Raw genomic sequence first — 27,672 nt, forward strand, 5'->3', positions numbered from 1 at the left:
AATGAAAGTTTTATCATCATTTTAAAACAACCATCTGCTCCTTTTCAGAGTCTAACATGAGACGATGGTGGTCAGGGACAAACAGGCATCAGCAGTTAAACCAGAAAGAAAAACATCGCCAACATAACCTTTTGGTTTTCCAAATATTTTTGCCCGTCTGTCAACCCAATTACAGCTGGTTGGTGTGAAAGCTCTCTGCCTCATTAGCCCCCAGTTTCCTCCTTCTGCCTCCCACTGATGCCCTCGGCGCTCCTTCCTCTCCTGCCCTCGTCTCTTTTGCTTTTTTTTTTTACTGTCGTGTAACAAGCAATAAAACAAAAGCTTCCCATCCCAAAGCTTTAGAAATGAGACACTTTTATTTATTTTTTACCTTTTGTAAGGTCTAATTTTGGTCCTTCTTCCTTTTTATTTTAAACGCCTCTCCGTGCTCTGAAGTCTGAGGTTTTGGCGAGTTTGCATCACGCGTCCTTCCAAGCTCAAAAAGCCGTTTGACAGCATCTGAATCAGCATGTGAAGACGGGCCTAAAGCCTATTAGAAACCCATCTTTCCCTCCTAAACACAAATCCATCCACCGTGTTCTCCATGTTGAGGTCACGTCCCCAAGAAGATAATGCTTGAATTGTTTGAAAAGAAGCATGTCTCCTCTGAAGGGTCCATCTAATCCCAGATTGTCTTCTCTGCCTCATCTGTTCTGGGTTTCTCAGAGATCTTTAATCCCCACCGCTGGCTGCCTCCCACTCCGCCGCTTCTATTTTTTGCTTTATCTCGCCTCTCTTCCGTGTTGAGTCCTTGCGTGGATCTATTGTTTTCAACGGGAGAAAAGTTTACCACCATCTGTATTTCTTCTCCTTGTCTCAGACTCCCCGACGATCTCAAACATCTGTGGCGTCCAGGTGTGCAGAAACGGCTTCCTGGGTTTCCAGGACTATCTTCTTCGCCCGCCCACCGCCCCCTCCATTGATGGGATGAACCATGTCCAGTCGACCGCTCCTCCCTCTGTCCGCCCCCCGGCGACACTTGAACACTGCCAGGAAGGCGGCGCGGTAGTTGCGGTTCATCCAGCCGTAGAGTAGCGGGTTGGCGAAGGTGGAGCACATGGCCACCACGTGGAAGATGGTGTAGAGGAGGCGGAAGTCACGCATGTCCAGCACCTTGTTATCGATGTCGGTGGCGAGCTGGAAGGCGTGGAAGGGCAGCCAGCTGACGGCAAACACCACCACCATGGTCACCAGCATCTTAGTGGTTTTCCGTCGCCGACGGTGGCGCTCGGAGCCGGCGCTGCTGTTGGCGCCGCCCTCAGCTGGGCTGACGTGGCCCCGTAGTTTGGACCAGATACGAGCGTAGGCGAAGGAGATGATGGACAGAGGCAGGAAGTACTGCAGGATCAGCATGGAGATGCTGTAGATGGTGCCGTCGGTGCTTTTTCCGGGCCATTTCTCCGTGCAGACCTGTGACGAGGAGACAACTGCGTTAACAGAACTCTGTTCAGAACTGGTTCTAGGCCCGGTCACTGGCCTCACTGCAAAACATGTCATCCCTGATCAGGTTTGACTGATTTACTGCTTTTTATCTTTTATACGTCAGCTTTTGTCGGGAACGTCAAAAACGTTTCTCCAATTATGACAAAAACATATAATATTTCATAAATACATGTTAGTCCTCATTACATACAATAACAGTCTGTAGAAGTGACCATCGGAGGACATTAAAGGTCTGTACTGAGCAAACCAAAAAGAAGGAAAACTCCCTTTGAATGGAAGATAGAGACACTGGAATCAGAAATGGGAGTTAGAAACTATCAGAGAGCGAGAACCAGACCACTACAGAACCACTGGAACAGATGTTAGGAGACAAGACAGGTAAGTTAGACACTGTAGGAATAAATGCACAAGAACCAAGCACCACGTAATAAATGGAACATCTGTTATAGGACAGGGAAGTGAGATAAGAACTGCAGGAATACGAGAACAGGAAGCAGATCATAACAGCAACACTGGGACATCGTGTTTGGGACAAGACTGATGAGCTGGACAGAGCTGGAATAAGAAAACAGGAAGACGACCATCACAGACCCACTGAAACCTCCAGTACAGGACAGGACTGGGGAGTTAGAAACTAGAAAAAAGCTAACGGACCATCTTAGAACCACTAGAACATCTGTCACAGGACAGGACTGGGGGTTTAGAAACTAGAAAAAAGCTAACGGACCATCTTAGAACCACTGGAACATCTGTTATAAGACAAGAGAGGTGAGTTTTAGACTCCAGAAAAGAAAGAACAAGAACTGGAACATGTGTTTTAAAACAAGACTGGTGAGTCAGAAAAGACCATCACACAGTCATGGTGCTTCTTGTACTTTCCAGACACCATGAACATCTTTGTGTGTGTTAATGTAATAGCATTTTATCACTTATCATTGTTTTTGATGACAGCATTGATTGTCTGAGAGAGATCTAATAGAAAGCATGTTCAGACTCTCCAAGTGACATTTGGAAATGTCATGTGAGGTTTCTTCTGCACCAAAGTCTGAACATTTTTGACATTTTATTGATTTAAAAGTCAACTTCCTCTCAATCTGGTGGGTTAGTGGAAAACATATCAGTGAAACCAGCGATCAATGGTCGGCGTGACTGAAGGACAGGAATATTGCTCACTGAGCCGGAGCCCCCCCAATGGATTTACCGTATAGACACGAGACGATAAATGGAGGTCAGTCTGGATCACTGCACATCAAACACACCACACGGTTTTTCTTCTTTCCTGACATTTGTTCACTTTACCAATCAGTGATGTTTGTTCCGACTGGATTGGAGAGGTTTTTTATCCTGCAGAGCCTAAAAGTTTCCACCGTTTGTTAAACTTGAATGTTGCATCAAATGGATTCTGGTCCGTGACTCACAGACAGAGTAAAGTGGAACGTTTGCATTAGCTCAGTCAACTTGATTGTTTTGTTTTTTCTTAGAAGGCTCATTTAAAACGTCGTTCTTCCTAAATCTACCAGAAGTCGCTCAGTTGTGGATGGAATCCGTGTAACAGGACCGTTTCTGTTTGCTCCACTTGGTCCATTTAGATTTATTTCTAAGGAGATTAGATTAGTTTTTTTGTTGAAGCTTGGGTCAAATTGATTTTGTTTCACTTTGATTAGATTACCGGAATGAATTTTGACTTGAATTGTTTATTCGGATTAAATCAAATGAGATTAAATCAGGAAGAAAAATTGGAGAGAAAAGACTGCAGCCAGAATTCATGTCACAGACTTAATTTCATTTTGGATTCAGTTTGACTCTATTTTTGTTTCACTGATGCACAACAAATCTGATCTCAGACACCCAACAATCCCCTCTGAGCGAGATGACAGCAGGCTCAGAGAGACTCCTTGCTGGAAATAGATGGAAATGAGACGTCGGTGAGGAAATAGAGAAGAAGGGTTAATGGGAGGAGGTTTGTGGAGGTTTGGGGGCAGCAGAGGATGAAGGTGGAGGTGTGGGGGCTTGCCACCGTGCACCCACCTGGATGGTGTGTCCCGGCTCCAGCGTGAAGGAGCCGTACTCCCTGAAGATGGCCAGAGGGCTGGCCAGCACGGCGCTCAGCACCCACGTCAGAGCGATCACGCCGAAGCACACGTCTTTGCGCATCCTGGTCTCCAGGTGGTACACAATGCACCTGGAACAGACGCACACACCTGAGTCTGGCCGGCTGTCAGCCCGGAGAAAACGGACGCCGGCGCACTGATGAATCAAAGATGAAGGAGCAGACGAGGAGCTGCACCGTCTGACGTGTTGAGAGCTTTGGCCTCCTCATGTTGTCTTTTAACCTGCAGTCTGTGTGGCTCCATGTCTGATGATCCTGTTTATTTATTCAACGGCACGCTCCTCTGATGGGAGCTTTCTCTTGTGGGTATGACTTATGTTGCCGTCTTCGACAACACAACCACTGATCTAAAGAAGGGAATTTTCTAGTGCGGTTAGCGATTACTAGCTAAAGACAGCAGACAGTTGGTGGAGTTACGGCTGAGGTCAACCACAGGAGACAGAACCCGACCCAACACTGGACCAGGAAGCTGACAAGTTAAAACTATGGTGCCGATGTACAGTACAGACCTTCCCATTCATAATGAATGGGATGGTGTGTCCAAACTTTTGGTCTGTACTGCAGGTACTGTAGTACAGCTCTTTAACTGAAAGATGAGCTTATTAAATAAAAAACAATCAGTAAAATCAACGTTACAACCAGCAGCTTTGAAGTAGTTTGACGATTTTCTGATAGTTTTAACAGTCAAGACTTTGAAAAACTGGAGACTTTTGGTTCAACCTGGTCTCAAGACTGAGACCTGACTTTTAAATCTTAGACTTTTATCCCAACGAATCCACGATGGGACTTGGACCTAATGCTGAAAATTACTTGGACCATTCCTTAAAGACTTGAAACACGACTTGACTTTGGCCCAAAAAACACCTCCAGGCCTCCTCCTCAGGAAGTGGAGACACTTGTCGATACAACCACAGAGCCTCAACAGAATGAAGAGGAGACTCGGACCGCACTCGAAGACGCGTACAGCTGACACTCTGGACTTTACCTTAAAGAACTGAGTGACCTGTGACTGTACTGACTCAAACACCTAATGACTCAAACTTTCTGAAGTTGTAAAACTCCACATTTACCTTAACGAGTAAAGTGAGGATATTTCACACTTGGACTCCCCTTTAGACGACTGTGCAGTAATATAGACTGGCTATGGAAATAAAAATGGACTGAATTAAAGCATGAAACTTTAATAGTCTACCTTAAAACAGAAGTAGAACTCAAACGTTCCATGTGACATCAGATGCATGTGGAGGTGCTTTAATATCAGCACCGTCTCTCTGGATGTGCGCTGAGCAAACGCGCCCTTCAGTCTGCAGACATGGTTTCATTACTGGATGTTTGTTTACGTTGAAGATTCACTTTTTAATCCTGAATCCAGAAGTTCTGCGCCGTAAACGTCGTCTCCGGAGTCACGCCGCTGAAATCATCCAAACGACTTCAGCTGAAGCTCCACACACCTCCACTGCAACTGCACTCCCAGCAGGCCGAGCGGCCGGCTCAGAGCGGCGGCCGGCAGAGGCTGCGTTTGCATGCAGATCCGCAGCATAATCCTCTTTTCCAGACAGCGCATGGAGGGGATGGAAGCAACGTTTCTGTCATTTAGAGGTCGATGGGCACAAAGAGAGCAAAGCGTGGAGGTTATCTTTGATCTGACTTGATGGATTTTACCCAGAAATGATAAGTCTCACTTTAAATCTACTCTCCACTTATTTATTTATTTATTTCTGCAGGACTTTTGGGGGGGAAAATGACAACGAGCCGCATCAGAGCCGATCTGATCTGCATTCAAATACGCACAAACAGAACTTCATGCTAAAAGTCAGTTTATCTACGAACAACAAACTAAAAAAAAAAAAAAAGTAAAAAAAAAAATAATTCAACTTATAATCAGGGTAAATGTTCCAATTAAGAAATTTACAAAGCAAAAAAAAACTGTAATTCCAATTTTGTCAAATCATAAAAACTTTTAGTTTAAGTAAAGAAATTAATTCATCAATTTTTTATTTGGTAACATACTATAAAGTATTCAATCCATTGTTTTCCTGTTTCTCTTTATTCTGGTATCTTCCACCATTTTTTGGTGCTTAACTCCTACAGTGTTTCATCTATTTTAACCATTCAATTAATAAATGTTCAGCTCTTTCAGCTTTTTCCAGCTTTGACTTTTGCTCCTTCAAATCCTTGAACTTTTCCAGATATTCCAGGATTTTTGCCTCCATTGAAAGAAATGGGGAATCCTTGGTGCAGAAGCTCGCTGGTTCGATACCCGGCTCTGGTATTTTTCACAAACACATCTTTTTTGTTATTGTGCTGTTTTCACTTTATTTATGGTTAACTTTGATAATTTCTTTATTTTTTGTGCCAATTTCTACCCTTTAAGTTTCATTTTCATTCAGCAATTCAGCACCAACCCTGCATTTTCTTCTGGAAACGCGTCTCTAGTTCTTTTTTGCCTTTTAGGTTGAATGTTTTTTCAATCTAAAGCACTTTGTGTTACTGATGCATACAAAGTGCTTTAGAAATAAAGTTTGCTTTGATTTAAACAAACTTCACTTTCAGAAAAAGAAAAAAGTCCAACCTGGTCGTTTTTATTCCTCAAAGTGTTTTTATGATCCCGCCCCCTCATGACATCATCATAGCTCCCATAATATTACTGTTCCAATTGTGCATCTGGTGTAAAAAGGCGATGACTTGACCTATAACCTAAATATACATTTTTTTGTTTGTCTGCAGACAACAAGTAAAAACTTTATTGTTCCTTTTCCTGTGGTGACCTCACAAAGATGGCGGTCTTCTGTTAAAAGCCCCCAAAACCTCATTTACCTCCACTCATCCTCTTCTTTCTCATCACACCTTAATCATCATGTGGGCGGGGCATGAGGACAACCATGCTCCACCCACCTATTTTAGCTCCACCCACCTATGTCTGTCCAGGGCGATGACGTTGAGGGTCACCGTGGAGACGTGCACGGCGAGCCCCTGGGCGTAGGGCAGCAGGAAGCAGAGGGTGCTGCCGAACTTCCACTCGCCCTGCAGCGTGTAGACCAGAGTGAAGGGCAGGCACAGCGTGTTGACCAGCAGGTCGGCTGCAGAGAAGAGCAGACGTCAGCCGACGGCGCTGACAGAGATCCGGGCCGGTCCACACAGATTACAGGCCTTGGTGGCGCTGCAGCGCAGACGCCGTTTAGGGACGGCCTCCTGAACCCAAAATATGTCAATAAATCCGTACTAACATGTCATGGGGATAAATCCTGTGATTCACGGAAAGCCTCACCGAACAGAAGGATTCATCAAAGGGAACATAATCTGCAGGATTACTGCTTGTTCCTAGAATTCCTCAATGTAGAAAGGGGCGGAGCCTTCAAATATCAGGTGGAACCAACTTCCTGTTTCAGATCAGGAAATAGGCGCCATCTCTACCGCCTAGACGCCGATAGTTGAGGTGAACCTGAATGACCGACCCGTGATGACGGTGAAGTTGTTCTGGACCTAAACCTGGCTGTTCTGGTTAAAACGAGGAGTTATTTTTCACCGTGTCCATCTGTCCTGTGTCTTCTGCTTTACCCGTGATCCACATGTCACTCCTGCAGCTCCTAACCATCATTTTATCTTCTGACGGATGCTCTGGTATCTCAAGAAACTCTTCAGTTTAGTCGGCCGTGACAAAAACTATTCAGGTGATTCATCTCAGTATATTTACAACAAACTGTAGTTTAGAAACCAAACCAAAAGACGGAGAAGTTAAAGTCCAGTAATCTTTGCTCTCCACATTTGACCCATCTCCTGGGGCACAGCCATCATTTTGATCAACCCCCTAATGCTGAGTGTCAAGCAGGGATCAATGGCTCCCATTTTGAGAGTCTTTGGTATGACTGGATTTGAACTCACGACCACAAGGCAGACACTCTACCACAAGGCCACTGGTCTGAGTAGTATCACTGAAAAGCAAGAGAAAGAAACCAACAAGAGAGGACAGAAAAAAACAACAACTTTGATTTGAAATTTAGCAAAAACTGTGTTTACTTTTGATCAGTTGTGAGATTGTTAGTCCTGTTCCAAACGTGTGTTTGTGTGTCTTTATGTGTATGTGTTTGTTACATGTGTGTCTCCATATTTATGTGTGTTTGTGTGTTTGTGTCAGTGTGTACTGTTGTGTGTTCATGATTGTGTGTATTCTGCTGGTTCTCTGCAGATTTTCTCTTCCGGTTTAAAGTAAAACCATTTTCTTGTGAGACTGAACCAAAAGGCTGAATTTGATGTCAGAATCTCTGCAGCTCAGGAAAGAATTCAGCAGAACCAGGCGGACATCTCAAAGCTTTGCTTGTTGTCTGACCACCAGCAGGAATTCGGACAGAAAAGCATCGTTCTCTGGAAAGCCCCGTTTGTCCCGATAAATGGGAGCGCCGGTTGCTGCCTTTGATCCAAACGGTGAAGGACTCCTGCGGCTCTCTGCTGGTCCACACGGTTCTGCAGGAACATTTGGGTTTGAACCACCTTCAGGACCGCAGCCGGACCAGAACAGTGACACCGCTCGTGTGATGTAAGAGTGTGAGGACTAGAATGACAACGTCTGATTGCAGAAAGCCATGCTTTTATTACGATTGTGTAGTGTTTGCGATTGGATATTTGGTTCACTATTTTCTTGTGTACCTGCCAGGGGACTACAGTTGCAAATTAGCATCAATCCCATGACTCTTTGAATAGATGCCTATTAATGTACATGTACAATGTTTTTGTTGGTGAGTAAAAACGTCTCCAATCGTTTCTGCTGAACGTCCGTCAGTGACGGATCGCCATCGTGACAGTTTGGCTGAAACAAGATGCTTCCCCACTGCGGAGGCCGTCATCTCCACGCGCTCGCTCTCACCTTTATTTATGGCTAACGAGGCGAGCGTGGACGGGCGGCGTTCACACGTCCCCCGCCTGTGAAGTGACACACGATGCTCATTTGTGAGTTTTCTCTCTGCCGCCTCATTAACTTTGAGACACTCGGCAGACTGGCAGAACGAACAAAAGGCATCTTTCTGAAAAACCTTCAGAAAGATTTCAAACATGAAAAATGATCCTAGAGAATGAAACAACAACAGGGGCTTCAGCAGAACCTCACTCCATAATGTGAGGAGGGGGCAGCAGGTCTGGGCTGAGCTGGATCTCTGAAGAAGAACTACAGGAGGTTCACCTGAAGCCATGTCAGTTCACCAGGTAACCACTAGGTGGCGTATCACATAACTACACCCGCCTCCACTCACTGTAAAGTTAAACCGCTCAACCTTACAAGTAGAAACACGTTAAAATCCCATCAATTTTCTGTGGTTTTCTTTTAATTATGGTTTTTCATAATAAAAAACCTGTGTCACTTTCTAGGACATAGTTTCTGCAGAGCAGCAGGAGCTTCACCTTTGACTTGTGGGCGGGACCTTTGCCGCAGAATCACCCCACCCCTTTCTCCCCCCTGCATCTGAGAGCTAAGAGGGAAGAGCCTGCGGTCCCACCCAGCATTTCTTCTCCGTCTCAAACACCATCTTTTTCAATGTCATTTTTTCATCTGCTCCTGATTTACAGTGATTTGAATTTAGAGCTTCATTTTCTTTAGAAATGGAATCTGAAAAATGACAGAAGAACACGTGAAAACCACCATTTCTACAGGTTTTCAGCTCCTTTTCTTAAAACATTTTAATGTGAATGAACAGTTTAGTGAGTTAGATCAGCTCAAAATGGGGCAAAACATTGTAAATGTTTTATTTCTTCCAAAAAGTGTTCAGATTTGTCAAACTGGAGGAGGCCTGGTCTGAAACACGGTGGCGGTTTAAATCCAGGCTTTTTCTTTCCCAGCTCTATTCCGATATATGAAAAACGTTTAGAAATCCAGCCGGGCACATACTGCAGATAATATTTTCTCTTTATAAGTGATTGGCCGCTCTCCACCCGTCACCACCAAACCCGAGTCCCTGATTGGTCAAAGTTCAACTGGTGCAACTTTCTACGCTGGTTTTGTGCGTCGACCCCAAAGACGGACCTCAAACGTGTGCCGAGCCGCCTGAAGGAAAGAGTTCTGAAGGCAGTAGCCTAGAACTCACATTTACATGTGTGAACATTGACTTTCATTGGAATCGTTGCGCGTTGCCAAGGGCGATGTGAACGTAACACTGAACAGACATTCATTGGAGATGCAGATGTTGCTGCATGACATCATCAGTAGCATGCTCTGTCTTTAGTCTCTTCATGTCCTGCAGAGCAGGTGACCTCAGTCAGGTGGACTCCCCGTCTCCACGTCACTTCTGTCGCTTTCCTGCTCATCAGAGTCATTCCAGGAAACCAGACTCTGGCGTTTTCTGACTCGGTGAGCGTGAAGAAGCAGCCAACCAGAACAGGCCGCGGTACTTTGGGATGGAGATGGAGAGGCCAGGTAGAGTCAAGCAGCATCTTAGACACTCGAGCTTTGCTCTTCAGACGCTGAAACACTTCTGCTCCAGAGGACTGATGGATTCAAACCACAAGTGTCTGACATCGACCTTTTATGAGCATCAGAGGCGGGAAAAGGAGGTTTAATGCCACGGAAAAGGCTTTCTCCATAAAAGACTGTGTTTTTCAGGGAAAAGCAAATGTCTGAACCAGGATTTCATGTGACTCAGAGATTCTCGTCTCTTCCTTCCAGCCTGTCGTTTCTCATCCGCCATCTTCCCAAATGTCCTGCTGTTTCTGTCAGAATTTGGCCTGAAGAGTCTCGATAGGTTAGAGAAAAACCAAAAGAGGCAGTCGGCAGCAGACCTCATGAAGGGCTCTGGGTTTGGGATAACACGCTCTGACACCATGCCCTGCTTCCAAATATTCTCATGGAGGGGTTCAAAGGACTCCGTGTTTGCTTGGGCTGCTCCTACGAGCCCAGAGGAGCAGTCACATCCAATCATGTGTCCGTTGGAGGACTTTGTTGAAGCTAAAGATGGACCATTAGATCATCCGCTGAGGGTCAAAGAAGAAGAAAAAAGTCATAAAAGTCTGTTGGTTTTGGAGGATCCGGGAGGATTCGGGGACGATCCCGTACCACCTTTGCATGTACCGGCTGTCTCCTGAAGAGACCGTCAGAGGAGAAGGATGGATGCTGACATGAAGGTGTGGGTTAAGGGCCTCGGCTGGTTCGGGAGACGAGTGCGGTCAACAGTAAAAGGCTTCTTCTTCAGGACAGTTCATGGCTCCAAAAGGTTCTGCGGTCTCGCTCCAAAAAACTGTTTCAAAGAAGGCATCAGCTGATGGATTTCACAGCATGTTTCAGTGTCTCAACATGTTTAATAAAAGAAAACAACCCAGAACTGATCAGAGGAGCCGACCCAGAGAGAAGCCAAAAGTCAATGTGACTCTTGACAAATGGGTGTTTGTGGGACGTCACCTCAGTAACCGGATGGTTGACATGCACATCTAGACCAGTGCTTCTGTTTATGGGATATCAGAGCATGTTCTCCATGTTGGCCAGCCTGAACTCACCTGGCTCAGCTCATAATGCAGCTCTGCAGCAGCCTGGAAGTGTGTTTCCGTAGAAAAAGGACAGGAAGAATGCAGGACACCGTTCCACGAGGAAACGCTCTTCTAGACTTTCATCCTTCTGACGCAGTCGGCCCATAAATACCCAGAATTCTCTATCAGTGGTTGGAAAGTAAGGAGACATGAAGTAAAGTAGAGACGAGCAGAACAAACGACTTCTAGAGGATTCTCCAAAAATCAGCCGCCTTTGTGAGAACGTGACCAGGATGAGGGAGATCTTTCAGACACGACTCTCATTTCCTTAGTGGACAGGTTATTGCCTTCAATGAAAGAATGTTTTGGGTAAATGTGGTCCTACTTTCACTCAGAAACATGCATTTAAATGACCACATTTCATGAGAAATCTATATAAACGTGTATTTTGGTCCTAAACTCCAGTTCACACGTTTTTAAGTCCATTTTTTGGCTCCACAAACAAAACTAACGACCTTTGAACTTGCGTTCAAAGCTAAACCAGGTGGAGCTTTGTCCAATCGGCTAGTGTTGGATGGACGGCGTCCGTTTCCAAACATGGAAGTACCAGCCGTTGGAAAATTGATCAGAAAGGAGAAATGAATAATTGCGGTTGGTGTCCTGCTGGAATTCTCCACATTTGGGAACAGAGCTGTGAAAGGAGACGCCTGGACCAGATTTGAACCACCAACTGTACTTTCATCAGCAGTATTGGGTAGCGTCAGTCCAATGTAAACATTAAAAACTGAGTTAGGAATGCCCGTTTAGGCCAGTCTGGAACACGCAACACATGCTGGTGTGTACTTGTTCCGGATTGAAGGAGCTGAAACCCCCTTTTAATTCTCAAATCTGAACCATCTATTTATTTAAATACATATAGTAAATATAAAAGACATTTTTAATCAAGAGGCTTTAAAGATATTTCTGATGATTTAGATTTGGAAGCAGCAGCCTGGTTTGGTTTCTCTAAACTTTAACTAGTCAAAATAATTGAAATATGCATTTAGTTTTTCCCTTCAGACGGTTTTAAGCTTCACATCGCTGAGGATTATTTGGATTTTAATGGAGGACAAAAGCCTGTTGTGGATTAAAGCTCAGTCTGGAGGAGACGCAGCTGAAGTCAGTCCGTTTGGAGGTGAAGCCCCGCCCCTCATGTGCTTGGAGCTGTAACCGATCCCCACCGGGACGCTGCCGCTCACACGCCGGTCACGTGACCGGCGGTCCGACGGCGGCTCTCCGGGCAGATGGCGTCACCGCCTCTCTGACGCCCAGCACTCACAGCATCCTCACATGACTCAGCTAATTCTCTGCTCTCACTCATGACCTAAAAACACCAACCAAAACCCAGAAAAATTATTCATGATTCTCGGGCAAAAGCCCATCAAACAAATGAAAAATGTAGCTTCCAAACAGACTAATGGAATTGAAATTGGCAGGACTGCTCCAAATGTAGACACTTTATTTAAAAGGCTGAAATGTTCTACATGAAAGCGCTTCCATGTATTGAAATCAGAGGTTTTCATGAGCTCAGGCGTGACTCACAGGAACGGGGCAAAGATAATAGACGTCAGGTGAAACGTGTCGCCACTAAAAGGAACAACATGTCAATTAATGCCCAAAAAAACAGGAGTTCTGACATCCACATGTGGACACAAGCAGCTGCTTCTATTGAATCTGATTTGTAAATGTATTTATGGTCCTTAATTGAGCTGTGAAATATTAATGGAGGGGTGGGAGTGAGCAAAAACATCTGAATAAAAACCAAATACAGAGGAAAAACTCTGAAGCTCTGTCAGCGTCTGGGGAGCATAAACCCCAACCGGAGAGGAGAAGAGAACCTTTAGGAACGCCGCCAGCAGGGTTCTGGATTCTGAGTTCTGCATCCTCCAACTGACGGAGGAGAAACGTCCCAAAGCGCTGAAACTGTCATGTGACCTTGTGTAACGGCTGGTGTCTGCTGAAGCAGGTCCTAAGATGATCCTCAGTCTAGATCAGTGGTCGTCACCGTTTCACCGTCTTCACGACCCGTTTCATGTCCGACAACATTTGCTGTTTCTTTTTTTTCAGCTTCCAGTTTCTCTTCACGTTTGAGATGAAGGTTCCTCTTCATCCTCTGTGAAATATCTGCAGCCGCTCTATTCATACACTAGATTTCACAGTAAAATGGGATCTCGGTTTTTGTGGAGTCAAATCGGAGCCAGAACTATTTGAAACCAAATAAAACAACTTGAAAAACTCCTGAATTAATAAGCTCAGCTCCCGGTAGCGTTTCCAGACAGTTCTATCTTTTTTTTGCCGTTCCATATTTGTCACCGCTACAGTCGAGGTCGATGTGTTGTCATGTTACCGTGACAACGCACTGCACCACTTAGCAAAGAAAAGCGATCTAAACCGAAAAAATAACAAGAATAAAGGACTAAAAACTGGTTGAATATTTATTAAGTGTCCAAGGTTAAAGAGGGTTAAAGGCCTTTGAAGTGTGTATTATCAGAATGAACGCACGCTACAGAAGCAACCGTCCTCCACTTCCAGCTGTGCGTTCATTCTGATGGTGCACACTGTGTCTGTCCTTGACATAAGAACAGAGAGCTTCCCCGACTGGATTACAGCGCAGAAAAACAAAAGAGCGTCACCTAAACGCAGCTTTAATGTCGTTCCAGACAATGAAAGTCTCTACCATGAGTGATAGAATGAAAACAACACCGCTTGGAATCGTTTTCTCTGTTCGATCGCTTTTATGTTGTATATGCTGACAACAGGAAAACAGGGATTTTACTCTGATGAAGGTCAAACAAAGGTTACTAAGACATCTTACACTGAGGACATGTGACGAGCTGCTGCAGCCGCTTTAGCCGCTAATTGCGTGTCTGTGTTGATAAAGTGTCGGTAGGTGGCGCTGTGTCCTCGAACGCTGGCGACGAAACAGAAGAAGAAGGGAGCGACTGTTCTTCTTGAGTTCATTGAACTCAGCCAGAAAGCTCAACTAGCTAAACGTTGAGCACTCAGGGAGTCGGGTTTGGAAGTGCCGTGTGGAGAGCGTCTTTTTCAGAACCCGGAGGATCGGCCGCTGTGAACACGATTGTGGTTCGGAGGAGAAATAATAGATGCGGTTTGTGCCTGGATGGAATTCTATGACACCAAGTCTTTGATAGAGCTGTGAAGGAAACACCCGGAGAGAGATCCACGGGGGGATCCGCACCGCTTTGATGTTCCACAGCAGCCCTGTTCCACCGTGGGAGGCAGACATATATCCAGATGAACGCGTCCTGCCGGTCCGGTTCTGGTCCGGTGGGAACACCACGGGGTACCGGCAATTTCCTGTCTAGTGTTCGCGGACACAGCACCACTTCCTGACTCTGTCTGTTAACACAGACACGTTATAATCAGCAAAATCTGAGACATCTGATCAGAGTAAGACGGGATCACTTTCCTCTCTTCCTGTTAACAACATAAGAAAATTATAGCAATCAAACAGAGAGAAGGACTCCAAGCCGTGTGGCGGTTCGATCACACAACCAAGATTTCCAAACTTGGAACCGAACCAGGGGACTTCCAATCTGAGTTCGACCGCTTCACCACTGCGCCACAGTGGAGATTCTGCAAACTACATCCGCCTACAGATCAGCTTCTGTTCATTTGCTTTGACTCATCTTGGCTCAAACTCTTAATTCTACGTTCGTTTCATTAGTTCAAATAAGTGAAAATCTCCAAAAACTAAGATCTTATAAAATGACTGGAGCTAATGTTGTCAAAAACTTTCTGTCACATCAGCAAAAGTGGATCTTTCTGTCCTGCAGATCTAATAAATGCAGATTTGTAGCAGCTGTAATCCAGATTACGTCATAGTTGCCAGGCAGATTACGTACCATAAAACCCACTTCACCTCCTGGGACAGATGTCTGGAGGGGGGGTCTTCAGGCTGGAGACAGAAACTAGCAGACCTGTGAGGCTGGCTCCTCCAGAGATGCTCCCTCCTTCATCCTCATTTATTTATTTTGTTTTGGGACTCGAACACCTCTTTCTACTTTGGTCTGGCAGCAGACGCTCTGAAAACACGACGGCGTCTGGCTTCAGCAGGAAACGTCCACGTTTTCTGTGGGTGGATTCATGTCGGATGAGCATCTGTTCATGTCAAAAGGTGTTTTGGTCTTTGACACACTCACAGGAAACGAGTCTGTCCTTTCCTTCCTGATGTTACTGAACTGGACTGAGTGACCCCTCCCCCTGGTGCTCCAAACAGGAAGTACGTGTAGAATCTGCAACCTTATTTTAACATGTTCTTGATCATTTTCGGGGGGGTTTTGCCCCTATTTTCTCTTTATGGGACATCTTTCAAGTTAGAAACTGACCAATCAAATGAAAAGTTATAAAAAAAAAAAAAAAAAAATCACATTTTTAATCAGATGCCTCGATAAAATTAGGTGGAGCCTGCTGGCCCCCACCTCCAATGCTCCAAACGTTTTCGAGGTCGCTTTCAGATGGTAGTGGTGGCCAGAGTGGTTGCCATAGTAACGTTGACTCAGACCAATCACGGCTAACTGATGTCATCTGGCGGTGTCGGTATCACACAAAGATGGCGACTGAATTGACTTGATTTGGTTGGAGCCTGAATGAAACCGTTTTCTGTGAGGGACGCCAGACTCACTCAGTCCAGGTCTCAGATACAGTCGATGGTTGATTATGATGCCGGAGGAACTTTAACGTCCATCCAAGAACCGGACCGCTAACAGCCCCGCCCACCTGATGGGGCTTCATTCATCTGCAAAGACGCAGAACCGGAAAAGATCTGAAAGCCGCGTAGCTCTAAATGAACGACATGAACAAGTCAGAACCACCGACCGGATCACAGAACCGGGCCAAGTCATCCAAAGAGAATGGTTTGTTCTGGCTCCAACCAATTTAAGTCAGGTCAGTCGCCATTTTTTGGAGCCAGGTGATATCAGTAAGCAGTGACTGGTTAACGTTTCTATGGCAACCACTCTCACCAATCAGGAGCGAGCTTGTTGGACGGACACCTCTACCATTTGAAACCCGAAATCTGTCAACCAAAGGTTTTGAATGTTGGATGTGGGGGCCAGCAGGCTCCACCCACTTGGACTGGTCAGTGTATGACTTGAATAACTTGAACTACAGAAGAATATCATTAAAAAATAAAATTAAGTAAGGAATCAGACTAAATAATGGCTTTCTCTATAGATGTCTATAGGATTTTGCAGGTACTTCCTGTTTGTAACACCAGGGGGGAGGAGTCACTTGTTAAGTTCTCTTCTATACTCGGGACACGAGGTTGGCTGTCTCTACCCAAATGTTTAATCATTTGTATTCCAACCTTCAACTAAAAGTGATTCAATATTAATTCAATCTTTTCATTTCCATCCAAAAGAGTTTTTTCATAAACTAACCTAAACACCTAACTAAAGGTGGACTTTTTAGCAGAACAATAATGAGTTGATTCATTAAAAACAAACTGAAAGCTTTTTTCTTTTTCCATAATTAAACAGACAGATAAGAGTTTGTGTGTTTATTCAGTCAAAGTGTCCCATAAATCCTGTTCAGGGCGGGTCTTCTTCTGTGAAGAGCCCCTCAGGTGTACACGCTGCAAAAGGTACATGAACCGCAAAATCTGATGGATAATTGTCTGCAACATTCCAGCGTTGGAACATTCAATGAACACAGAACCGCCAGGAAGATCAAAGGGCTTCATGAGTTCTGGTTCCAGACAAACCCAGAAGAACTGAGATCCATCCATGAGGAGAAAGGCTTTCCTCAAACATCCAACCGTCATTAAACCTTCAGCATCAACCGCTGCATTAAGTGGAAGCAAACCTCAGCTCCTCCCTCTGAACCCCCCAACAGGAAGTGGAGGCTGACATGTGCGCTGACCTTTCACCTTTAGATCAACGGAACGCGGCAGGGCGTGTCAGACGGCGTGTGCTCGGCGAGCAGCCGTGTGTGCAAACCTACCCACGGCCAGATTAGCGATGAAGAAGTTGGTGACGGTCCGTAGCGTCTTGAAGCGATAGATGACGTAGATGACGAGAGAATTACCCAGAACCCCCAGCACGATGATGGTGCTGTAGGCCAAGATCAACACCACCTTCAAACAGACAAGAGCAGATGATGTGAAAGCTGCCGTCCTGCAGCCGCAGCAGCAGGTTCTGCTCGGTACCGGTGGTTCCACGTCTGAGCCCGTCACAGACCTTCAGGGTCACAAGCCTCTGAGGGGCTCAGGCGGAACCAAAACACCTGGTCAGGTGTGTGTGAGGCTGTACCTGCACACTCAGCAGGCGGATGGGGTCCTCCGGGAAGCTGACGCCCTCAAAGCCCGTGGGCAGAGCCGGCAACGGGGCGTAATCCCGGTAATCCAGATGACTGGGCCCGTCGTCAGGCGTGGCCAAGAGGCGGAGTCCAGCCTGCGTCGTGTTCGCCGCTCCCACAGCCTCCATGTCAGATGTCATCGGCGCGCAGCTCCATTCCTGACATGCGTTCACACGCAGACGGCCTGTAAGCACAGACAGCAGAACATCAGGACCGCCGTCACGGGGAAGAACGCCAGAACTCTGAGGGTCTGGAACCACAGACCAGGTCTGCTCTGCACCGCAGACGTCCCACGGAGCAGAGACGCTGTGCTCCAACATGACACAAAAATGGTTTGGTTTGGTTCCAGGCCAATGTCAGAAAACTGACCACAATCAGACTGACATAACCAGAATATACCTGCTTTAATCTGATTACCTCATTTCATCTGCAGTGTCAGATGCTGTGACTTCTTACTGTCCATGTACTGTTTGGCTCAGAGAGACGCTTTTATTTTGGCAGATTATCTGTAAATCAGTGACATCGGAGGAGAGGAACCGACTTTTTACCGTCGAGTTTAGTTACAGAATTTAGGGCGAAGGTCATCGATGAGGCTGAAATACAACCTGAAAACCAAGATTTTTAAGTGATTTGGGTTCCTTTTGGGTTCAGGTTTAACGAGTCTAACAAGTTTCAGAAAACACGGATTTCTGCGATCTATTCCAGAAAAATCGAGTTCTTCTGCTGTAATGTCATTTATGGTAGAAGAATGTTTTATAAACCAAACAAACTGTCAATAAAGTGTTGGTGAAGGCTCTCGTTTTCATGTTTAAGTATCAAAGCGTTTTCCGTAGATGGAAAAAATAAGACTAAATCCTGAAAAAATGATTTTGTTTCAAATAGAGTCGACAATTTGAGCAAAAGCACATCATGAATAATAAATCAATATTATGAGAATGTTGTGATCAATGATGTGACGTCATGTGACTGTCTGCCATCATGAGGGGAAGTCGTCCCGGAAACCGAATCTGTAAAATGTTCATCTTAGGTTTAGGGAGTTTACATGAAAGGACTGTGAGTGTTTTCTAGTTGTTCTATTTCTATGCAGGCGTCTTTATTTACTGTCTTCTTGTCATCATTCTACTGGCGGTTAAACACATTTTATTGTAATTCATGAGTAAAGACACAAACATGTAGCAACCGTTCCAACAGCATGTGCTACACAGGAGGAATTGTGTGTTTGTTTTGTGAGTCGTTGATCCGTCAGATTGATCCTCCATCACTGATCGACTCATTTTGGTGACAAATCCCCAGAAAAATGTCTTATTTCTCAACAACTGCCAACACAACCTGAATCTTACAAAGTTTTGATTAAAGCGTCGACATCAAAAACTGTGATTTCAAATGTTGTCTGATGTTTTTATTTTCCACCAAAGACTGCTCATATGAAGGTTGCATGGGCAGATGACATTGGAATAGAAATCCCCATTAGTTTGTGGATAAGCGCTTTGAAAGGGATCAAGTGTTGCTCCATAAGTGCACAACTTCAACTCATGCAGTTTAAAGTAATCCACCGTTTGCATTCCTCCAAAACAAGATTGCATCAAACACTTCAACCTCTGCAAAGTCCTGTTCATTTGTAGAAATGTACTGTTTCCTGCCTGATCAGTGTCACCGTCTCCTTTAAAAACACACATTATCAAAATGAATTCATAATAAACTTATTGATGACACAATAACTCAGGAGGTAACATGTCACTAATAAAATCACTTGTTTAAAAAAAAAGACTTGAAATAATTTAATCTGTCCAGAAATTAGAGGAATATTTATAATTCAGGATAAAATTGTGGTTTTGGTTGGTGGGGAACAGCGTCTCCTGCGCAGACGCAGGCGCAGACGCAGACGGCGTTCACAGGTGAAAACACGTCACACCAGCTGAGCGATAACTTCTTCACACTCACAAGCAGCTGTGACCTCTCCGTTTCACGATGTAGGCCAGTCCCACAGCCTCACGGGGACGCCCCCCCCCCCCTGCACACGCGCATGGGAACACGCCTTCGGCCCCCGCCGAGCCACGCGCACGCTCCCTCACACTCCACTGAGCTGATTCGCTAAGCGACTTGTCCGAGGGCGTTGGGCCCTCTGCCGCCGCGGCCGGCCTGACAGAACGGGCGCCTGTGCCAACCTGCACCCCCACACAGAACAAGGTTAGAGGGACGTCACCTGACCGACGCGTTTACACCCCAGAGAGGAAAGACCAGACACGGCAGCCCTGCAGCAGGAACGCCAAACTGCTCTGGAAAACGGCGGATCCCTGCAGAGGTGACGGCTTCATCTCGTCCTTCAGTGCGTTTGTGGAGCGCCATGTTTGCTGTCACCTCAGGTCGCCATGTTTGCTGTCACCTCAGGTCGCCATGTTTGCTGTCACCTCAGGTCGCCAAGTTTGCTGTCACCTCAGGTCGCCCGCCGCTTCAGCGTCATTAGGATTTTGTGTCTCTGATGTGTCTGAAGTCATTTTTCATCTTCCGCTTGACGTGTTTGTTTCATCGTGAAGGAAAACCTTTGTCAGGCTTTGTACCGTTTACCTTTTCTTTGTTCTAAAGTCTTATTTCTGTGTTTGGAGCCACGAAGTGAAGCGAGTCACAGATCAGATTCCTCATTCCTCACATTGACGTCTTTAGGAGACATTGATCACAGCCGGATGAAAAGCTGCAGCCCCAGCTGCCCTGAAGGCTGGAGACGGGCGGTCAGCGGGGGGGTAGAACGCTCAGCGAACACACAGAGAAAAGGTCGTAGTGAACACTTGGGGGGACGCAGGTGAGACGCCGCACAATAATCCTGTCAGTGACGTCCGGGTGATCCGTGCGCGCTCCTCACAGTTGAAAGGGAGGAAACAAGGCGAGTGGAGTTTGTGTGGACATCCCATATCACATGCATGTCCAAAGTCCGGCCCATGGGCAAAATGCGGCCTGCATTGGGATTTCCACCAGCCTGCAGGCTCCTTTAGGGACACTTTCTAGCTCGTTTCTAAAATGTCAACTTTGGGAAAAAAAATTAGCATGTGTGTCCGCATAGATCTGACATCAAGAAGACGAGACATGCTAACGACATCAAGCTAACTGGACCAGAGCGATGTCTGGTCTTTAAAATTCAGTTATTGAGGTAAAAATGTGCTTCACTGATTTTCTGTTCTGCCATTGCAAATAACATTTTCCCTGAATAGTTCGTTCAAATGACATGCTGTTTTAACGGTTCAAAGAATGTTGGCCTTCACAAATACTGACCTCCCCACCAGTCTGGATGCCCCTGGAGTGGGTGTGGCTGAAGGACACTCCACCACAGCTGCACCCAGACGTCACGAGTCCAAGAAACTTCCATTAGCCTGACATAAACGTCACGATGCCCTGATCACACGCACCACAATGGAACGTTCCACTTTCAATGAGACACACCTGCAGTGGCTTTGAAGAGCCACGCCGTAAAAAAAAACGGTTATTTTTGTGTTTTTAACGTCATCTGGTGACATTTTGATGATGATAGAGAACATAAAGAAAGAAAATTAAGATGAGTATTTATTTATTGTGAATCCGGAGCACATGAAAAAATGCATATATTGTATTTGTGCAATGAGTTATATCACTAGAGGAGACACGCCCGCTTTAGAAGCCTGGCCGAGGGTGGCGGAGCGCGACGCCATCTTTGTGAGGTCGACGACGCCCACATGACAATGATTTCTATTGCTTTTAGTGGTGTCTAAATAGCTTTTATATACTATATATATTTTTAAATTTATATATATTTATACATATATGTAAATATATTATATTTATATATATATATATATATAGATACATCATTTGTTGTAGTTAAAGAAGAGAAACAGTCAGCCTTAAAAGCTCAAACTTTAATGAAAATGCATTGTTGCAGGTCTTCTTACAAATAAAAAAATGATAACAAACAATTTTTAAAAATAATTTCTAAACATTTAGGAGTTTTAGACCTCTTTGACATGTAATTTAAATTATTTAGAAAAACCCAACAATAAGTCAACAATAATAATAATAATATTAATAATAATAATAAATCAATATTCAGTCAATACAAACAATAAATAAATAATAAGTCAATAAATAATAAAAATAAGTCTATTAATAATAATACTAATAATAATAAAATAAAATAAATATTCAAAAGAAGTCCAAAAGTGAACAATAGATTTACCCTACAAAAGCAACAACAACAAAGAAAAACAATAGATTTTACTGATTCATGTTAGTGATCAATTAGTGTAACACAGATGTTATGGTGTCGGGTTTCAAGCGAACAGTCTGGCCTCTTATCTAAATGTGTTTCCACAAATCTTTTGAACATAGCCAAACTGTATTGCTAGTTGGTACCACAGTGATCCATCTGGGTTAACTCTTTTTATTGCTAAAATCCACTTTTTCCTTAAGTCTGAATAGTGAATAGTGAAAAGTTCAGTCACTGAGTCAGAAATGTATAAATCTATATTACTATAATAGCCTAGTATGCTGTATACAGGTTTAGCAAAATAAAGTGTACATTTATGGTGACAGCAATTTATCCGTACATCAACCAGCATGTTGATAACAGCTCTGCAGCATCATACATGTCAACATGTGTTCTATTAATAAAGCCCCTGCAGCATTAAAAGAAATGAATTATAGTACTTACCTGTGAAATGATACACCTTCCTCCTTCATGGACTCAGTTCTCTGATTTTGGCAGTTGAAACCCAAACAATGAACTGGTATTATGCAAAAAATGTGTTCAAATGCTGAACTGCAGCAGTGACTTGACCTCACCAAGATGGCGGTGCTCTCCTCTGTATGAGGAATCCCGTGATGTCTCCTCTACTGATATAACTCATTGGTATTTGTGTCGCAGAAAATATGCTGGGCAGGGCCACAAGCTCCCGGCTCCGCCTCATTTCAATGGACCCACTATCAGAAAAACAGATCCATGAACGTCTTTGTTTTCCACTTCTGAGCTGGAATCTGGATCAGAACTGGACGGATGGATGGATCTGACACTGCTCTACCTTTTTGATCCACCGCTAATGTTAGCTTGGGGGTCGTGAGCGGCTGTAAGCTAGCAGGAGAGAGTGTAAACAGAAAAACGGCATTCTCATAACTATGAGACCTCTGGGAAGGCTTTGATGATAGATCAAAAGAAGATCAAAGAGGAACATCAAGATGCAGCCCCTCTCCTCTACGACCCCCCACGGCCCAGACAACCCAGTAACCTGCAGCCCCCCCCCCCCCCCACATGACCAAGGCTAAAGACTCGTCCTCTGTGCCAGTAATTAGGATCATATGTGTTTTTTTCTCATTTCCATTTCCCTATACCTCTGGACGCTCCCCTACAGGAGGTCCCGACGGACCCGGTCAAACACCTCCAGGTTCATAGAGCACTAATCTCCCAGAATCCATCACAGTGTTCAGGACAAAGCCCTGAGAGGGAAAGTTCAACCATCTGCTGGGACTCTTCCCCCCAGCAGGAAGGAGGAACCGTGTCGCTGAGACGAACCATTCGGTCCCTTTTTGTCAAACATGAGGACTTCCGCTCCGTCTGATCAGAGCTCTGCCTGCAGTCAGCGTTAGGGTCACGTGTCGGCCGGATTCCCCAACGGAAGCAGCTTTTCCCGCAGGTTGGGGGGGTTTTAGGCCCCGCCTCATTAAACCCAAACTCTCCTCACCATTGCAGGTCAAGTGTGAACATGGAAGCGTGGCGTTCAGGTTAAACGAACACAACGCTCATGTGACAAGTTCATTTCTAAAATGAGGCAGCGCCGCTTCTAAAGGCTGACACCTGCTCCCCTCCACACACAGCGCCGGCCTAAAAATAACCGCAGCAACGCTGTGCAGAAAGGCGGCGGCGTTCTGCGAGCTCGGAGGCACGGCGTTTGGGTTCTGCTGTCTCTACACACACTGGAGGACGGGAAGCTCATTTTAGCTCCTGGAAACAACACAAACACAATCTGTCTGCTTCTCTCTTTGGGCACAAAGACATTAATCTTGCATCGGCACCGGGATACAACTTTCCACAAAGACTCTCTCAACTCACAATGGCAGCTTTGAGTTTCTTTCAGCTGATTCCCAGATCTGAGCCGGTGCTGCTGAATTTGAGGACCGAAAACATTTTCTCCTCATCAATCTCATCTGATAAAGTTGATTGTTTCCTTTGTTTCCCTAAAACACAATGTCTTCGTGTTCAGGCGGATCTGGCTGTGAATGACGAACATAAACTGTGTGTTTAAAGGCGTCTTTGGCTGCCTTCCATCTGCTGGTGTTTGTTTAACTCATTTTGGTGACAAACAAAGTAAAAGTCCATTAGCTGTATCCTAAAGTCACCAGAGCCTCCATGTTTAACCAAACATATAGCAATACAGAGTTTAGTGAAACACGAAGGGCTGTTAGCTTGACACACATAAATTTGTGTGTCAAGCTGTCAAGTTATTTGATTCAAAGCTTTATTGTCCACAAACACAGCATCAACTATCAGAGCTTAACCGAGAAAAGCTCTAATCAACAACAGTCACAAATTCAGATCTACCATAGATGTGACTATTAGGAAAACGCTGCCCTGACAGAAAAACACAAACATTTTAGTTAAGAGGTGATAAAAAAGGCCTTGGACCATCCTGGAAGGACAAGACTGAACAGACGCACCAGAACCTGCTGTTGATCACCTGTTGGGGGGGGTCCCATCAGGGGTTTGGATGTCCTTCCTGACACAAACCCTGTATGTTATCCAGGCTGGGGGCCTCCCTGTGCCGGCTGCATAGAGAGGCAGTGGCCCAAAAGGTGTTGCCTCAGGACCCTCACTGGATGAAGCTCACGGTGCCCCCCTGGGAATCAAACCCTGGTTTCCTGCACAACTTTCCCACACCCAGACGCTGAGCCATGCTGCCGCCTACAGAGAACCAGAAGTTACTGTTTCAGATGAAAAGTTCTCAGTCAAGAGGACGTCGTCACAATCCATTGATTTGAATCGATTCCACATAAAGCCAGTTTACAGCTTCCTTCTTGACTTCATCTGGGTCATCAGCTGATGCTGCATCAGTAACTCTGCCCCTCCCACAGTCACTTGAATCCTAGGTTTCTGCAGTTTGGAGCTCAGAAAGATTCCTGCCTTCAGACACAACAAATCCCCAACAAATCTAGAAAAACTAATTTCTCTGTTTGAAGTGGAGTGAAAAATGTTGCGTTGACCCCCCCCTCTCCTCTTTACTGTTTCTGGCAGTAAAGAGGGGGGCTTAGGTGTGCGTTTACCCCCCACTCACAATCTGAAGTGATCTCAATCAGCTGTTTACTGATGCTTTCAGGTCCCAAACACTCGTAGGACGAATAAAACGGAGGATTTTGTTCTCAGAGAAAGTCAGAAAAAAGAGCACAGAAGGATCCGGAACAGCACGTCCTTCAGCCGTTCTTTCTTTCACATGGAAATGGAAAAACGGTCACCTCTCCTGCCCTGTTTTGTTGGATCTTGCTTGACTAATTTCAGAAACGATTGAAGCAGTTTCACTTCTTTCTCCCACAGCAGCAGAGATGTTCCAGACCAGGAGGTGAAGTCAAATTCCAGCAGCCGTTCCCCCACAGAGAGACAAAACCCGGAACGTTTTCTGACTCCGCTGGTGATTTTAAACACGGATGTGCTAAAAAGATGCAGGCAGGAGCCCGGGGCAGCGAATTATTGAAAAGGGAGGGACCGTGGAAACATCTGTGACGGCTTCAGCTCCGCGCCACACGGACACGAGGTCACAGTTTAAAGCCGAGGATTTCACACATCAGAATAAAATAACAACTGAATCTAAGCTGCTGGCGGCGTTGTATTACCCCCTTTCTTACCTGCCCTCACTGGCTGAGTGCCTGCTAAATGCCCATCACTCTCCCCCTTTGGCCCCTGACACTCTGTTCATAGCTGCATGTGACAAATTCTTGAAGGAACACAATTTTCAAAATGGCTGCTTTTCTGTCAGTTTATCTCCATAGCAACCATTTCATTTTTTGGTTGCCTTGGGTTGACAAACAGGTCTTTGAGATTTTTAGAAGAATCTGCAAAAGTAAACTTTTGGATTTCCTTAGCAACAGAGGATTTAGTAGTGTGTAGTTTTCTTCATACGTACTGCAAAGAGCTTGAATTGACTGACAGAGGCAAGCGCAGCATCCATCTGTCTGCAGTGTTGCCAGATTGGGTCAAAAACAGCCAATTGGAGCAAATAACTGCCAAATCTGGCAACACTGGGTTCATGTAAACAACGCACCTCCACCTGTCTTGCTGCAACTCACTTTTTGTTGTTGTTTCTATCACATATATGTTACAGTATTACTTTTGTGTACTGTTTTCACCATCCATCCATCCATCCATCCATCCATCCATCTCCCTCCGCTTATCTGGGGCATCAGTCTAAGCAGAGATGCCCAGACTTCTCTCTACCCGGCCACTTCCTAAAGCTCTTGTGGGGGGACCCCGAGTCGTTCCCATGCCAGCCTAGAGACATAGTCTCTCCAGAGTGTCCTGGGTCTTCCCCGGGGCCTCCACCCAGTGGGACATGCCTGTAACACCTCTGCAGGGAGGCGTTCTGGACTAGATGTCCGAGCCGCCATAACTGGCTCCTTTCGATGTGGAGGAGAAGCGGTTCTACTCCGAGCTCTCCGCGGGTGACCGAGCTCCTCCCCGTTTCTCTAAGGGAGCGCCCAGCCCCCAACGGAGGAAGCTCATTTCAGCCGCTTGTATTCTGGACCTGGTTCTTTTGGTCATGACCCAGGTGAGCATAGGTGAGTGTTGGAACGAAGATCAACCGGTAAATTGAGAGCTTTGCTTTTTGGCCCAGCTCTCTCTTCACCACAACGGACCGACAAAGAGGCCGCATAACTACGGACGCCGCTCCGATCCGCCTGTCAATCTCACGCTCCGGTCTTCCCTCACTCGTGAACAAGACCCCAAGATATTTAAACTCCTCCACCTGGGGCAGGGACACTCACCCCATCAACACCGTCACTAGTGACTTAGATATTTTATTACTGCCTTTATTTATTTAAAAAAAAAAACGTCTTTCTGGGGCTGGAATTCTTATATTTTTGTTACACAATGCTATTTTTGCACAGTTTTCTTCATATTGTTATTATTCTATTATGTCATTAATAATTTATATGTTCTGTATTTGATGTATGTTCAGTTGAGATTGTTGTAATTAGTTCATATTTGCTGAAATTCTCTGTTTTGTCTTATTATACACTTAATAAACAAAAATAATGCATTTCTAAAATGGTTCTATAATCTCCACCTTTCAAGAAGCATATTGGCATTTCGAGATCGGTATCGGCTACACGAGCCCTGTAGTGACTTGATATGGGATGATACCCAAATTGCCAGTATTGCCCCCCCTGCTGAGGGCCAGAATGAATGAAAATGTCAAAAGCAAAGAGAACAAATCTGCACATAAACTCTGACATCCAGACTCCACGCTGCTGAATGCCCTAGTTGGCTGGAGCTTCTTGTCTTTGTGGGAAAATGTTCAATGAAACATTTCTGATTTGTGACTCTGAACCCAACAGAACCCTCCAAACGTGGAAACGTCCGCCGCTTGGTGCTGGTGGGTCTGTTCTCCCCATAATGCCTGTTGACAGTGGGGGTGTTTGGAACAAACAATCAGGATGTGAACAGCCGTGTCCCAGAGCAACCGGGACGCAGCAAGGAGAAAGGAGACGGACGGACGGAGGCGCTAACAGATCCGTCAGCCCGCAGCGCGCCGCGCTCTGACGCAGGAAGTCACAGCACGCAGAATCCGGGTCAGCGGCGCATCAGGAGGGCAGCTTCTCTGAAAATCTGCCGTGGAATGTGACAGCTCGGTGAAACTCCGGCGCTCTGTCATGACGCTTCGCCACGTGGGAGGCAGCCAGACGACGGAGGATGGCGTCTTGATTGAGAAGTAATCCCAGGAGTGAGACACGGAGCCCTCCATGAGCCGCTCATTAAGAGGATTTAATGAATCCACATCACCGCCCAGTCATTCCCAGCCTCACTGACAGAGGTCCACAGAGGATCGCATCATCCCAGCGGGGACGGACCAGACATGAACCAGAGGAACCGGCTCATCCCTTCTGACCCGTCCTTCAACGGTTCCAATCCTGGTATTTTCATCAAAACGTAGAACGAAGAAGGCTGGTAAAATGCAGTTACCTCCTCCGCTTTGAGGACTTTTTGACCCACTTCAGGTTTGGAGCGACCGGCTCAGAGCTCAAACCTGCAGCAGACGTTCCCTCATGTTCTGCTG

The 27,672-nt window shown here is 45.5% G+C and overlaps 1 protein-coding gene across 2 annotated transcripts in view; it reads right to left on the reverse strand.

Annotated features, from left to right (window-relative positions):
- Positions 1-337: 337 nt before the first annotated feature.
- npy2rl (neuropeptide Y receptor Y2, like) overlaps positions 338-27,672 on the reverse strand; it is a 54,120-nt gene continuing 26,785 nt past the window's right edge. The window contains exons 1-6 of one of the 2 annotated variants that reach the window (XM_011487181.4): positions 25,244-25,368; positions 17,347-17,576; positions 17,039-17,171; positions 6,507-6,672; positions 3,511-3,664; positions 338-1,449 (exon numbers count right to left, since the gene is read on the reverse strand). In XM_011487181.4, coding sequence (XP_011485483.1) covers positions 874-1,449; positions 3,511-3,664; positions 6,507-6,672; positions 17,039-17,171; positions 17,347-17,532 — 1,215 coding nt within the window. In that variant the 5' untranslated portion in view covers positions 17,533-17,576; positions 25,244-25,368 and the 3' untranslated portion in view covers positions 338-873. Of the gene's footprint in view, positions 1,450-3,510; positions 3,665-6,506; positions 6,673-17,038; positions 17,172-17,346; positions 17,577-25,243; positions 25,369-27,672 lie in introns of those variants that run through there. The other variant, XM_020711532.3, reaches the window with a different exon arrangement.

This window comes from Oryzias latipes, chromosome 18 (assembly GCF_053564925.1).
Source record: "Oryzias latipes strain Hd-rR chromosome 18, Olatipes_Hd-rR_3.1".
Taxonomy (NCBI): domain Eukaryota; kingdom Metazoa; phylum Chordata; class Actinopteri; order Beloniformes; family Adrianichthyidae; genus Oryzias; species Oryzias latipes.